The sequence below is a fragment of the Rhizoctonia solani genome, chromosome 1 (assembly GCF_016906535.1).
Source record: "Rhizoctonia solani chromosome 1, complete sequence".
Classification (NCBI taxonomy): domain Eukaryota; kingdom Fungi; phylum Basidiomycota; class Agaricomycetes; order Cantharellales; family Ceratobasidiaceae; genus Rhizoctonia; species Rhizoctonia solani.
This window is the reverse complement of record NC_057370.1, coordinates 1,333,245-1,347,858: the sequence shown is the minus strand read 5'-3', so window position 1 is coordinate 1,347,858 and position 14,614 is coordinate 1,333,245. Positions and strand designations below refer to the sequence as shown.

The 14,614-nt window shown below is 50.5% G+C and overlaps 5 protein-coding genes across 5 annotated transcripts; 2 read left to right on the top strand and 3 right to left on the bottom strand.

Annotated features, from left to right (window-relative positions):
* Positions 1-507: 507 nt before the first annotated feature.
* RhiXN_03926 (kinesin motor domain protein) lies at positions 508-3,727 on the bottom strand (the record flags this gene model as incomplete). The annotated part of the gene is made up of 4 exons (XM_043323743.1): positions 508-1,542; positions 1,599-3,227; positions 3,279-3,646; positions 3,694-3,727. The coding sequence occupies 4 exons, from the start codon at positions 3,725-3,727 to the stop codon at positions 508-510; spliced, it is 3,066 nt and encodes a 1,021-aa protein (XP_043176162.1).
* A 545-nt stretch (positions 3,728-4,272) lies between these two features.
* RhiXN_03925 (Permease for cytosine/purines, uracil, thiamine, allantoin) lies at positions 4,273-6,752 on the top strand (the record flags this gene model as incomplete). Its single annotated transcript, XM_043323742.1, has 15 exons — positions 4,273-4,427; positions 4,486-4,507; positions 4,558-4,637; positions 4,687-4,827; positions 4,887-4,972; positions 5,024-5,129; positions 5,184-5,375; positions 5,434-5,683; positions 5,750-5,825; positions 5,893-5,988; positions 6,052-6,089; positions 6,155-6,266; positions 6,333-6,383; positions 6,442-6,496; positions 6,551-6,752. The coding sequence occupies 15 exons, from the start codon at positions 4,273-4,275 to the stop codon at positions 6,750-6,752; spliced, it is 1,662 nt and encodes a 553-aa protein (XP_043176161.1).
* A 431-nt stretch (positions 6,753-7,183) lies between these two features.
* On the bottom strand, positions 7,184-9,848 carry RhiXN_03924 (cAMP-independent regulatory protein pac2; the record flags this gene model as incomplete). The annotated part of the gene is made up of 10 exons (XM_043323741.1): positions 7,184-7,278; positions 7,353-7,539; positions 7,597-7,722; positions 7,781-8,155; positions 8,224-8,901; positions 8,968-9,178; positions 9,264-9,415; positions 9,470-9,504; positions 9,564-9,645; positions 9,699-9,848. 10 exons carry the CDS (start codon positions 9,846-9,848, stop codon positions 7,184-7,186), a joined length of 2,091 nt encoding a protein of 696 aa, XP_043176160.1.
* An 852-nt stretch (positions 9,849-10,700) lies between these two features.
* Positions 10,701-12,105, bottom strand: RhiXN_03923 (metal homeostatis protein bsd2; the record flags this gene model as incomplete). The annotated part of the gene is made up of 3 exons (XM_043323740.1): positions 10,701-11,059; positions 11,130-11,466; positions 11,527-12,105. 3 exons carry the CDS (start codon positions 12,103-12,105, stop codon positions 10,701-10,703), a joined length of 1,275 nt encoding a protein of 424 aa, XP_043176159.1.
* A 358-nt stretch (positions 12,106-12,463) lies between these two features.
* Positions 12,464-14,508, top strand: RhiXN_03922 (amidohydrolase family protein; the record flags this gene model as incomplete). Its single annotated transcript, XM_043323739.1, has 8 exons — positions 12,464-12,500; positions 12,566-12,706; positions 12,758-12,903; positions 12,956-13,229; positions 13,284-13,562; positions 13,968-14,253; positions 14,328-14,406; positions 14,458-14,508. The coding sequence occupies 8 exons, from the start codon at positions 12,464-12,466 to the stop codon at positions 14,506-14,508; spliced, it is 1,293 nt and encodes a 430-aa protein (XP_043176158.1).
* Between the last annotated feature and the right edge of the window lie 106 nt (positions 14,509-14,614).

Here is a 14,614-nt window from a genome sequence, read left to right as displayed (position 1 = left end):
TCGGTCAGCTCCCGATGTGAATTACGTCTGCCACTCACGCCAATGCCCAACAACCTCCCGCTATGGATAATGGTGGCCTATGCGTGTGTCGCTCCTATCGATGTTCTTGTAACGATGTCCCTGGTCGTGGTCTGGACTATGATCCTGGAGATTTGAGAATAGGCTTGTCGCTACTCAAAACAAATACCCAGAGTTAAAATTGCTCCAATAAATTTGTCTCAGTTGCGTTCAACCATCGTCCACCCCGTATAAAACTATTTAAGAAATTTCGAGTGCCCACTTTCCCCCACTACCCACCCCAGAAATTAAGGACATTCGGAATGAAATGGATTCAAACGCGTAATAAGCGGGGTATAGCAATAGCAACATACACAAGAATCGTAGCTGTCGTAAGTAAGGATGCACATAAAATACTTTGAACGCAACATATAGGACTCTACAAATCGAGGCGAAACGCATTCAAGAAAACATGTTGTACAACTTGGGATCCTGACACCGGGCATTGTTTTACTTCCAGAGCGGCCTTCCTGAGCCTGTACCCATGCGCATGGCAGACCCCAAGTCAATACTCTGATCCCCTGCAAATCTCTCGTTCCCCATCCTGGCAGCTCTCAAAGGCTGGCGCGCAGGGCCGGGTCCCATAAGCGACAGTCTTCCTCCACTCGCCCGCATTGTGTGACCGATGCTTCCCATGCGAATCTTGAAGGGAGATCGCTGGGGAGATACTACAGTTGAAGGGGTTACCCGCTGCCTTTGTGGTCCAGCCGAACTACTGCTGGCGCCACCAGTCGAGGCAGCAGTAGCTGTACTCAACACATGGGGAGACAGGGTTGGAATCAAGCTGGACCGTCTTCGTGCCTTGGCCACGGCCAATCCGAGTCCGGACCGGCGCCGTGCAGTCTTGACCGCGGACCCCGGTACACGTTTCGGGGGTAAAACGACGCTGTCATCTCCAGGGAGTGGTGCAATCTTGCGAGTGGGCGTGCTCGACTCGGGAACAGGAAGGCCACTTGCGCCTCCCCAACCCAAATTAGATCTAACCTGATTTGAAACGTCTGCGAGCCCGGTCCGCACAGATCGAGGGGTTTCTTCGGTAAGACTTCCTAGAGCCTTGGAGCCACCTCCAAGCGACTTGAGAAACCCAGACTCTAGGCGACTGCCCCGACGCTTGGGAGGAGGGACGGGCTGGGAGGTTTCTGCATCGGTAGGTAGAACTTCTTTCTGCTTTCCATTACCCTCTGGTACTCCAGACGACGCCACGGCATCCTCAGCATCTTCCCATTCCATTTCGTTCGCAGAGCTGGTGCTTGGACCCGAATCGGCTGTTGGCACCGGATAGACTTTCTCGGGAACAACAGCAGTACGGGCATCGTCTAGAGAACCCTCCCCGGCCAGGTCGCGCCATTGGACTGCCTTCTTAGGGACTCGCGTTACGGGCGGAAGAACGGGGGCTTTAGACAACGTAATGCTGATGTTGGATTGCCGTCGGTTGTTATTGACACGCGCGGCGGCTTGAAAGTGCGCCGAGGAGAGAGGGCAGTGCTGATCGATGAGATAGACGTGTTACCCATAACCGATGACCTGCGGGACGTGCGCACCGTGGGTTTGGCAACAGAGCTCCTACGTGATATGTTCGTAGCCACATGACCGTTGAACGACAGTAACGACGAGGAGCCTTGGCCGGGTCCCACTGATTGGCCCAGCACGTTGAACAAGGTTTGTGCGTTTGATTCAGAAACCCGCGCCAATGCGCCAGACACAGCACGCATAATTTCTTCGGTATCTTCGGTTTGCGGATCCTTCAGCATACTGGCAGCGTCGGACATCATGACCGAGCAGCGCGCTACAACACCCGAAAGTGCCGCAACCATCTCGCTGAGTTCGGTGACCGTGTCTTCCAATGCGCTTGCCCGTGCCTCTGTCTTGCGCACCCCCAGTTCCGCTCTCTTCGCCTTGGAATCCAGTCGAACAAGGTCATTGCACATGTCGTCGCCCAGCTTCCGGTCGGCAACGCTTCGGATTTGACTCTCGAAGAGCTCGTTGGCGCGAGTGATGGTTACATTCTGAGCTTCTGCCCCTCGGATAATAGATTCCTCTCTCGAAGCCAAGTTAATTAGGAGAGAACGTTCAGCCTGTTTGTCCGAGTCAGAACCCAGGGGTGTAGGTTGAGCATCGAGCTGTTGCAATCGAGTCCTGTACGCCGTCAATCGTAATTTCGCCGCAGCTACTGCAGCTTGGCTACGAGCACCATCCACGAGACCTGGCCCAGCAGAATCGACTTTGCGTTGCATTTCATCCCTTGCTCGCAGAGCAGCGGCCTGGGCCTCACGTTTTTTGCGCGCGTCTGCTTCGTTATCTCCTGAAACACGCCCGGCAAGCTTGGCCTTGAGTTCGGCGACTTCGTCGTTGAGCCGGCTGATCGCCTCGACGTACTGGGCGACGTGGCGGTCGACATTAAGGAAGTTTCGCGATACTTTGGTTTTGATTTCTTTGGCACGATTTGCGTACTTCAACGTATTTTGAGTATCCTCGTAATGGGCGCTAGTAGGTGCAACGCAGACTATCATGACCGTTCTACAGTTACCGCCAAGAGAGAACTTGAGCAAACGAGTGAGCTTCGAGTTACGATAGGGGACATGTCGAGTACGACCGCCGGTTGCACATAGTGCATTAATACAATTGCCCAGAGCCAGTAATGATTTGTTGATATTTGCACCTTCGAGCATACGTTCGCCCATATTCCTTGTTGCACTCGCGCGTTCGCTACCGGCCAAGTCGATGATCGAAAGGGTGGCACTAGTTTGGCATTCTGTTGTGGACGCAGTACGAGGAGACTGCGTAACATTGATTTGAAGAACCGCATGTGAGCGCGAAGAAGTCTGGTTGGCATGAGTAGGAGATTGGGTACGCCTAGAGTTTCCGTCCAGAACAAGTTGTTTAACTTCTTCTGCTGTAGTGGGACTGCGAGAAACAAGCCCAGTTACAACGACACGATTCGACTTGTCCTCTCGTAGAGTCAAGCCACCCCGGGGAGCATAAGATCCAGGTTCGGCCAGCAAGTCTCTGATATCTTCGTTATATATTTCGAGGAAGGTAACCGTAACTTGGACAATCTGTTCGGACTCTATTTCCCTAATCCGTTGAAACAATTCATTCATAGTTAGGTAAATGATCCCTGGATCGGTGTCGGTACCGCTGATTGTGTGTGTTTTTCCACAACCTGTGGCCTGCATAAGACGTAAGTGGTGAGAGTAATATATGGTAACAAAAAGACGTACGCCGTAGGCAAATACTGTCGCATTGAACCCATCCAATATTCCGTCAAGGAGTTTTTTGGTGGTACCTTCAAATACATCGATTTGTTGTGCATCTTGATCAAAGACTCGGTCGAATATGTAAAGTTGATCCTTGAACGGCTTTCTTCCGGGGTAATAACCCTTTGCTTCGTAGACCCTACTGGCCTCCTCGTCCAGCGGGTCGAATGTGAGCGAACGGTCGTCGCAAGGTACAACTACGCGTCTCAATGGATAAGACTGCATTTTAGGAGCGGCTGTTAGATGACCGTCCCCATTGAACGTGTTAGACACAGAATAGCCGGGGGGAGGGAGCTTTTCAGACTCTTCATCCGTTGGGGGGCGTATGCGTACTGAAAGATATTGAGCATTGCGGATTATTTTCCCAGTATGAACTTACCAGCAACCTCAATTGACGATGATTCATTGGACATGATAATGGGGTATTGCCGCAAGTTTAACTAACGGCGGTGGTAATAATTAACACGCGTGCCAACACAAAAAAGTCACCTGACCGCTCCATGTTTCACTTGTAACACCACTTACTAGGTTACATGCTGCTATAAATAGTGTGTAACAGCCTCCACCCATAACCATATAGCGCATGCATACGAGGTTCTCCACATCTGGGCCGTAATAGAGCACGAAGTGTCGAAGCCATCGATTGTTCCTGTTCCCTCACGTTTAGGCTATTCCCGAGCCTCAGCTTGGCTGGTGTTATCAAACACGCTCGGCCGAATGACATGTTACAACTTGGCCCAGGGACTTCGCCCGGTCATATTCGCTTATCAAGAAAGGCTTATCGGTAACTCGCTTAATCCACTCCTACAAACTTACTCCAGAGATAACCACTTCAAACCATGATTTAAAATGGCCACTCTACAGAATATGATACTCTGTGTTTGGTTAAGAACCTCACCATCTCGTTCCACCTTCCTCCCCGCCTATCTGTGCGACTTTTGCCCCACAAGTTCGCATCATGACTCTGAAGCAGCGCTCAAGTTCGCTTCTCAAACGGTTGGAAGTGGAACATGAACCTGATCTAACAAATACCCAATTATTTCTGAGCAACGAGGATCTGCAACCAGTCCCACCCGAACGTCGTACATGGAAAGCCTGGAACTTTTATGCTTTGTGAGGCATTCATTTGTTTTCTTGACGAGTACCGAACTGATTTCGGGGTTCCAAAAAGCTGGATTGCGGATTCATTTAATGTAATTCGCTTACCCAGGACCATGGATGGACCACTGACTCTATTTTGCAGATTAATACATGGATGATTGTGAGCTCAATGATCACTGACGGGCTGTCGTGGTGGCAGGCCTGGGTTTGTGTCTGGCTGGGGTAAGCCCATGCCTATTATATGCTATGGTGACTAACAATCCCGGTTTAGCTATGGAATTGTTGCCCCTTTCATTGTTCTCAATGCTCGTCCCGGGGCCATTCAGCACATTACATTTCCTGTCGTAGCACGTACCAGTTTTGGGCTCTGGGGGAGCTTATGGTGCACATTCAACCGTGGAGCCATGGCATGGTAAGTTTGTATATGCGATCCTGAAGTTTGGTAGTGTGTCTCACGGCCCCTATCATTAGCATATGGTATGGCGTCCAAGCAAGTATAGGAGGTAGCTGTGTGCTCGTTATGCTGCGTTCGATGTGGCCCAGCGTTCAGAATATTCGTGGGTGTGGTACCAAATACGCATGCGTTTGATATCTTACCCAACCCTCAGCGAACTCTATGCCTGAATCTTCTGGCACAAACACTCGGGATTTCATGTGCTTCTTCCTCTTCTGGCTTATCTCATTGCCAGCTATTTGGTTCCCGATCCACAAGATGTGCGCGGAGTTGCATTGCCCTCTGATCGTTGCCCACTGACATGTCCATTTCAGCCGGCATTTGTTCACCGCAAAAGCCATCGTAGTACCCATTGCAGGTATCGCGTTCTTTGTTTGGTCTATCGTTAAAGCAAAAGGTGTTGGTCCAATCATCCATCGCCCGGCCAAGCTACATGGTTCCGAGCTGGGATGGGTTATGGTCAAATCCCTCATGAGTTGCATCAGCAACATGGCCACGCTAGTTGTGTGAGTATCCTATCGAACTGCATCTCGAGTTCTTTCACTCAAGAGCGCACTGGTCTAGTAATGCACCGGACTTTGCTTCCCGAGCTCACCGACCTTCCAACGCTGTGATGCCGCAGCTTATCTCTGTTCCTCTTGGATTCTCCCTCGTCTCGTTCCTCGGCATCATCGTGTCATCATCGAGCGAGGTGATCTATGGCGAACCTGTTTGGTCCCCGGTCGACCTCCTTGGAAAACTCCTGGACGGAAATCCCAGTCATGCGACACGATTTGGAGTTTGGTTCATTTCAGCCTCGTTTATTCTAGCCCAGGTATGTCCTTCAAGTTGTTCATCCGGGACATTAGCATTGCTCACGATCTACAATTCGCCTTGGCAGCTTGGAACGAACATATCTGCGAACTCAGTCAGCGCCGGGTGTGATCTGACAGCACTTTTTCCTCGGTTCATCAATAGTAAGTCAACAGACTATTTGATAAATATGCTCATATTAATCATTCGGTGATTTTTGTTTCCGCTTAGTCCGTCGTGGTGGGTACATCGCGGCGATCGTCGGACTTGCTATGTGCCCGTGGCAGCTGCTAAAGGACAGCAATAGCTTCACCAGTTATCTGTCAGGTACGACTGATCCCATGGGCTTTTCTTTTCCCGAGATAAAATTCTGATATTTTTAACGTTCAGCCTACTCAGTTTTCCTGAGTTCCATTGCTGGGGTTATGGTACGTTCTGGGGTTTCGAGTCTAATTATTCAATAAGAGCTAAGCGAGCAACCGATCATTCCTAGATTACTGAATATTGGCTTATCCGCCGCGGACACTACCGCATCGCCGATCTCTACCATACCGAGCGCACTGGATGGTACTGGTATACGTTAGGGATCAATCCAAAAGCTTATGGTACGTCAGCCGCGATGTGCACACGCGGAGGACATCCTCCAATAACCACGTTTTATTTTCCTATAGTTGCATACATTTCAGGAATCTTGATCAACGTTGTTGGGTTTGCGGGGGCCAGTGAGTATTGCTATGACGTCGAGCAAAGACTTGAATGTTCACACGGCATGTTATTAAGCTGGTCAGACCGTTCCTCTTGCTGCAACGCGCATCTATCAAATGGCATTCTTCACGTACGTATCCCACACGTTCCAGACTCAACCTTGTTGATATTGAGTCTTCGCTAGCGGATTTGGAGTCTCTTCGATCATTTACTATGTACTAAACCGTATCTGGCCGTCACCTGGGAGCTGGCAGACTTTTGAAGAAGTCGATGAATCTGGGTGGCACCCAGTCGAGGAACATCGCCGCGATTCCGAAGAAGAGGACAGTTATAGCGTAAAAAAGCAGGGAGATGATGCCTTTGTAAGAGAAGTGCCTGTAGCATAGATAGAGAGGTGTACGAGTATCTATTGGATGTATCCGTCGATCACGTCAAAATTGTAATATATATATGCATTGCTACAATGGCCGCTTTCCAGTACAAGGTCAACAGTCAAAGATGAGTTAAAGCAGAAGGATAGCGAAGGAGGCCTAGACCGTGAATAATTCTCTAGCGCCTCTGAGGAAGAGGGGAAATAGGAAGAATAGAAACAAGAGTAAGCAAAGTAGCATAAGGTTGCAGTAACAATAGAACACGATACAAATTAAACCACAGCGAATGCGGCGAAGTGGTACATGAACAGAGCATGGGTAGAGCGTAAATATCAAGAAAGCGTTAGGGAACATGTGGGTATTGATCGCGCCGGTGTCTTGGACACCGAACATCAGGGCAGTGGTGCTCCTCCCTTGCTCTTAAGGAAGTTTGCGGCTATTACATGTTACATATTAGAGCCACTCTCGATAGCCGGCAAGTTAGCTAACAGATTGTGCCCCCCAGTGGAGGCGACCCATTTGTCGATGCCATTCACGAATCCTGACATCCAACATTCGATTAGCGTTCCATAATCTCCACGTGAGTTGTGAGACAAATGACCGGGCTGTACATACCTGATTCGCGTAGTGTGTCGTATAAAGGCTGACTATCTGCAGGGCCATCGCTTGCGGAATACGTAAAGTCGACGAATACAACAGTTCCATGTTGTTCTTTAGGAACGAGGATGTGTCTGGGCTTGAGGTCTCTGTGCGCAACCCCAGATGCGTGAATAGACTGCAGCCCTTGGACTGCAGCCGTAGCCTAAGCAGTGGTCCAGATTTCAGCACCATGCGACCTTGGATGGTAAGAGTTACCCACGATCTGCCACGTTTGCTCAATATTTGCTTCTCCACCTATAATATGGAGATATTCATCAAGTGTCCAACTTGTCACATCCTCCATCACATGTCCAATGACTCTTTCTTCGCCACAGGGCAAAGTGAACTTGGTTATGGTATTAATTAGACTCGAGTTGAGTTCACTCCCCGTTTGACCCACTCACCTCGTACATGCCATACGAGTAGGGAATGTGTTGGCCTTGGTGCGACTTGAGCATTTCATACGCCCAAGCCTCGGCCTCTGCTTGTTCTTTCATCGAGTACCAAGCGCATTCAGACTTGTCGCCCAGTAAGTCGTCTGGTGTTGGCGGAGGGAAGAGGGACTCTTGGAACAACTTGACTACGACCGGAATTCCAGCGCTCCACCCTCCCACCGTTGAGCATCGGAGGTTTGCTCTCCACACTTGGGCCCATTTGTTCTGACCATGCCGGATTGGTTCGCTAAGGCTAATGGTAAATGGCATATTAAAACCCCCCTCAAACCCGGCATTAGGCCTAAAATAGCTGGTCAAGAATTCGATGCTTGGACGTCGTCGACTCTGTATCAGGTTTGGTTAGAACTTCTAGAATCGAGACCCAAACTAGGGCTAGATGTAAGCTTAATTACCGTTGAGACCGTTTCGTAAAGCGCTGACATGTCGATCGTCGAATGAAGCGAGGGGCCGTAAAACATAAGGTGATCATCGGTGCTCATTGGTCGAATGAGAGCAAAATGCCGGGCTCCAGAAAGCCGCTGTTCAAAGAAGCGGAAAGCCTCGAGTGTTTTGGGAGGCTCCGCATCGTTGAAGGGCGGAGCGGCCCCAGAGAAGTCGACCACCTCGCGTGAAGCCGGGATATGTAACGTTTCTGGTATAGAGCTAAAATCATTCTCTGGCCTAAATGGTATAGTAGGGAATGGAGGAGAAAACGCAAAGGGTGATGTTATCTCCTCTTGGTACTTTGGAGGCCATGACATCGGGGGGCCATATTGTGGAGGAGGTGAGTGGGTATCTGACGTAGGCCGCTTTTGGTACATGCGAGTGAGATCAGGAACAGAGGCAGGAGACGGCAGGACATAGCCGAGAGAACTGGTTGGCGATGACAAGCCTGGAACCACTGCTTGCGTCGAGTACCGTCTAGGTATTGGAACCGGAGAAGGTAGCGGCGAGGACATTCCCTCGGCATGTTCTGATTTGACACTTGCTCTTTCTTTTCCATACGTTGATCGGTCCCTTGTTGCGGTTCCCGGCTTTCTCTGACGGGCGCTCTCATAAACACCATGTGGAACGTCTATATCCTTTAGATTCTGGCAGCCAAAAATGGAAGTGATCAGCGATCAAGCTAAAAACACCCTATAAAAGTAAGGGCGTACTGGATCATCCTTGACCCCGGGTATGTTTGAGTGGCTGTCGGTGGTGAAGTATGCTACAACGTGCCATTTGACTGGGTTATCATCGTTCATTCGCACTAGAGTTGAGAAAGTCTGTTTAACTAATCCGCCATACGTGTTTTTCGTGGAAGGTTTCGGACCCCGGTCGTAGGGGGCGGCTCGGCCTCTTGCTGAAGTATTGGCTCGGCTAGAGCTGATTGCGATCGCAATAGGGGCAATGAAAACATTCAGTTAAGCACGAGATCTGTCTTATCCGAACTTAAATTCGATAAACTCACGGGTCAAGGGCGTCTCCCGTCGAACCCGAGCCGGATGCTGGTTTCTCGTCGTAAAACTGGAAAGCGTCGTGATAAAAGAGTTTAGATGTATGTGTACACGCAGCAGCAGCAGCAACTAACGTACGAGGAATGGCTCTCGCATGCGAGACGGACTGTTATGCGACAATAAGTGGCAAGGACCACAAGGACGATAGGATCTCACTCACCCCCAGGCCAAACCGTCTGTCCATCTGCTGCAATTCTAAGGCTCCGCCACATCAACACAGCTGACCGATTACCAAAATAAGTTACTAGACTCACGTCGCCTATTCCGATCGCAGAAACGCGCGCGACCGACCAGGGACGTCATAGGAGATTGGACATGATCCAAACGTAAATACGTCTGAAGTTTATAAGTTAAAAATGAATAGACTTGCCTTCTTGCCAGACGAAGACACAACCTGGCTTGATATACAAGGATCGCTCTGCGTCTGTGAGACGGCGGGTGACGAGGCGGAACATGCCCCTGCGGACACCTTCCATAAGTATGAGACAATCAGAAGCGGTTGTGAGTCTAAGATTGGTATGCGTCGGCCGCTCGTCCATGGTCAAACGGGTAATGTGGGGTAAAGAAGCTCTCAAGTTCGCCCTGTCCAGTGCAGCGGCTAGGATTAGGATTGAAGGTTAAATCGAGGGTCAAACCAAGGTGGATTCGGGTGGATTCGATGTCGATGGGAAACACGAGGCTGGGCCCGGAAGAAAACCCGCGGCGTGTGTCCCCGGCAGCTAGCAGCCAATAGGTACCGAGGATCCAGGCTAGGTATACAGCAGATACAGACCACAGCTTGCAAGCACTCCACTCGCACTACTGCTCCAGTTTCAAAGCCCAGAGCCAATCACTCATTTAAGGGCGACCAGCAAATAAGCTCTAGCTCTACGACCACGCATAATCCCCCTCGTAGCACACTTGCCTTCCGGAAGCATATTATCGGAACTAGGGTCATCCGCCGTGCCTTCGGACCACTCAATTTCGCTGTGCTTAAACGCTTGAGCCACGGTTATGAGGCTCCTGGCGCACATCGCGCGTTGCCCATATCTGGTAGGCCACATATCGGTACCTTCGTGTTCGAGAGCGACTCGACGATCCCTCGGTTCTTCGATTTGGAAGACTAGGTCCAAATGTGTTTGCCGCTCCCTCGGAAATGAGATGAGGGAGCTCCCGCGCGAGTTTTGGGGCACTGAGCGAATATCTGGCTTTGCTGGGGCTAGACCAACCCTCCATTCCGGTATTTACACGAGATACGAAGATGATTGTCCGTTTGGTAACAATTCATGGCTAATACGTGGCTAAGCTAATGTTTGGTAATACTGAGAATACGAGAAATAACGAGCAACGAACGTCGGCCGAATCGCACTACAAAAAATGACACATAAATTTATACAATAAAACCGCTCTAATTAAACACGGTTCTGTGGAGGCCGAGCCGCCGTGCCTGGAGCCTCAGCCCAATTGGAAGGTAATCCTAAATCATTGCGCATTTGCTCTGCGCGTGAGCTAACAATTCCGAAGACTCGCTCGATGTTTGCCAATATTGCAGCATCATGAGCCATTTCTTCCTCTGTAGGCTGCCTCGACTGAGCGGTCTCCGCAGATGCTCGGACGACCCCGTGCTCCCAGCGCTTAACACGCCAATATCCCATTAATGAAGTTAGGAGAACGAACCAGCCGATAGTCATGAGGAAAAAGGACAACCAATCGTTGGCTGCGGTCGCATCTGCTGCCTCACTCGCCAACATGGTCCCGTTCCCCATCATGGCTGTGCTATTATTCAAGTCCGCGGGGGTGACGTCGAGTAGTATTTGTCGGCCTCGGCCGCCGTAGCAAACGTTGGCTTGGCCTGGCTCGAGTGATTATCATCATTTGGCCAGCCCCAAGGGTCGTCGCTATCGTCGGTCTTGGCCTCAGGTAGAAGCCGTATTGGATAAGGGTGACGCCGAGACCCGCTCGAGAGCCATATTTGCCAGCGTGTGTGGTGTGGAGGAGGTATGTAAGGAGGAAGCCCACAAATTGGAAGGACATCGAGACGAGCAGATTCCACAAGAACGAAAAGAGCGAGCCGGTGGCGAGTCCATCCACGATCAATTCACCGGGAACTGACGTGGGTGCCAACACTGTCGTCTCCCAATACGGTGGCACGGCATCTGCTTGGGCAACACTGTAGGACTATTCGCAAGAGTCAACATTAGATATGCGTCGGTCGGCAGATATAGCGTAATTGCTCACCGGAGGTCCCTGGTTCTGAGCATCTTCTGGTGTCCAATTTGGACCATCGGCCTGGGCTCCAAGCACTGGCGCGGTCCCACCGGGTTTTGCTGTGACGTTTGCGAAAACTCCATCATTCTGCATCCCACCGCCGATTGGGCCGTCATTCACCCTCGAGTACCCTCGTCCATAGTGATTTGGTAATATAGTACCCAATGCTCGTCTGAAAAAATTCGGCTGTGACGGTCCAACGGCATTAAAGACTGGTATCTCGCCATTGCTGTTGCCGTAGTTATTAGGAAGTGCTAGTGCGGATGGTCGTGGTGGCGATCCGGGAGGAGGTGGATAGTCATATTCAAAGTCGTAATCGCCAGACGGGTGATGTGTTCTCTGTGGTGCGGGCGCTGCTATAGGCGCCGTATTAGTTGGAATCGAGGGTTGGGACTGAGCACGAGTGTGAGATAACAGTGGTGTGCGGGCGGCTGATGGGTGGTGTGAATCGACATCTTCCTCGTCGTCTGACCCATTGTCAAACGCCGCGTTCATCTCATCCTCAGGTGAGATGTGTTCGACTCTAATAGGTGTGTACCCCGCAGGCATCGTGAGCGTAGATCAGTAGTAAGGAATGAGCTAGATGAACGTGTTGTATTGTAGGCTGCGGTTCGCAACGGCCGCACAGCACGTGACTTGTTGGGCTGATCCGCGCTTAGCGTTTTTCCCGAGTCCCTTGTGCTCCTTCCGTGCCTTGCACACAACCCGAAGTCTCGCTTTACCAATGTGAGATCGAAATGAACCATCTTGTATTTGAAAACTGTTCAAACTGTTTCGTTTGTTAGACTCGGTACTTTGTCTCAACGCACGCGAGACATGAGCGAAGCCGAGATTCTTCAAGTCCCTTCTCCCGCGGACTTTCATGTCCACTTGCGCCAGGGCGATATGTCCGCACTTGTCACCCCCCATGTTGCTCTTGGGGGTTCAAGTTGGCATATGTAATGGTAAGCCTTGGCAATCGTTGTCGATCGTATATACTTATAGGTGTAGCCAAATACTAAACCGCCAGTCACTACTACTGAACAAGCACTTGCATACAAACAGACCCTCGAGGCTATTGATCCTCGGATAGAGTACATGATGACGTTGTACTTATCCCCAGAACTTACTCCAGATGAAATCCGTAAAGCCAAGGGTGCTGGCATTGCAGGTATGCGTATATGCGATGGGACGTGAATGGCCCTTGATCGAACTTGGCCAGGGGTCAAATCTTACCCGCGAGGGGTGACTACCAACTCGGATAGCGGTATCGAGTCTTATGAAGTCTACTATCCAGTTTTCGAAGCGATGCAAGAGGTTGACATGGTGCTCAACTTGCACGGAGAGATCCCCTCCGAAGCGCGGACTGTGCGTACTCACTTATCAATGATGACTCTAAAATTGATTACAAGTGCAACAGAACACTTGCGTCCTCAATGCCGAACCTCAATTCTTACCCCACCTTCGCAAGCTTCACGCCGCTTTCCCCCGCCTGCGCATTGTATTGGAGCACGCGACTACTCGTGCGGCTGTCGAATGCGTCAAGGAGCTTGGCGATACTGTCGCGTGCAGCATTACCGCTCATCATCTTGCGTTGACCGTCGACGACTGGGCAGGGCAATCCTGGAACTTCTGTAAACCTGTAGCCAAGTATCCGGACGATAGGGAAGCCCTGAGGGATATTATCAAGGAAGGTATGCGAGCCCTGATTAAAAGAAGAACTCGCCCTCATTAATTTACTTTATCAGGACACCCTCGCTTCTTCCTTGGTTCGGATTCCGCCCCTCACCCACCATCGTCCAAATCAAACGCCATGCCCGACTCGCCCTGCGCCGCAGGGGTATACACATCTCCAATACTTCTTCCCCTTGTTGCGCACTTGCTCGAATCGTTCGGTGCCCTTGACCGGCTAGCCGATTTCGTAAGTAACAACGGGAGGAGGTTTTACAAAAAAGAGCTACCTGTCGCTGCGCCGGTGGTCAAATTGAGGCGGTCTCCAGAAACGGTGAGGACGCAGTGGACTCTGGGTGAAGAAAAAGTTACGCCGTTCTGGGCTGGAAAACAGCTTGATTGGCAGCTGGATTCGGAGTGACATCAAGTGTGCAGTATCCTTTTATGGGTAGGCTTGCATACACTGACGTAATCATGATGAGTGCCATGGATATTGTAAGCATCACCTTGTCTTCTTGTCGCCACAATCTTGTACGTATAGTTGCCACTCTCGTCTGCTAGTGCCTGGTCATACAACTCTGAAGTAACAAATAAAATGGTATCTATGAACGAAACTCGTCTTCTGAATCCGAGCAATCGTGGAATACTCCAGGTCTGCCAACGCTCGTGAGCCAGGCGCCACAACGGCCTGGACTTAAGCATCTCTTGTTGTTCACTTCGCTTTTTATACCTATTGTATTTCTACCATACGTTCCTCTCAGACGACATCTATGGCAACAAACTCGACAACTGGAAGTTCTCAAATCTCACCTCGGGAACCAGCTCTCGGTCACCAAAGAGAACAGCAAGAAACTTGCGGCTGCGATTCAAGAGAACCACAACTCAGACAAGAGATCCAAACGCTGCGGCCCGATTACAAAAGCTGTATGCTGGACTCGAAGAGCTCAAGAAAGAGAACAGAGATAAAGAGGTTCGGGATTTGAACCAGGCGCAGTGGAACCAGGAGATACTAGGCGCTATCGAAAGAATGCAAAAGGACACTCGACCGTGAGTGGCCGCCGAAGACGTTTCATTCATGGTTCTAATTCTAATTAATAATTGTTTATTGTGTGATCGTGCAGGCTGACACCTGAGACGTTTAAGCAGCTATCGGAGGCGCTTGTGCATTTGGCCGCGTTTGTGGAAGGGGAAGAGCGAAGGGTGAGTTTGATTGTCTGTGGGGGATGTACGAGGATCCTAACCTTGCAACAGTATGGTCTGAATCAGACCCTTGAAGATGAATCGCATGGTGTGAGCGTATGAGGACGCTGGCGATGCGGCTCCTCGCTGTCTCTGGCATGGATAGCACGTATACGGCTGAGGAGATTAAAAAGGTATCCGTAGCTTGCTGTGCACAGCACCGGTTTCG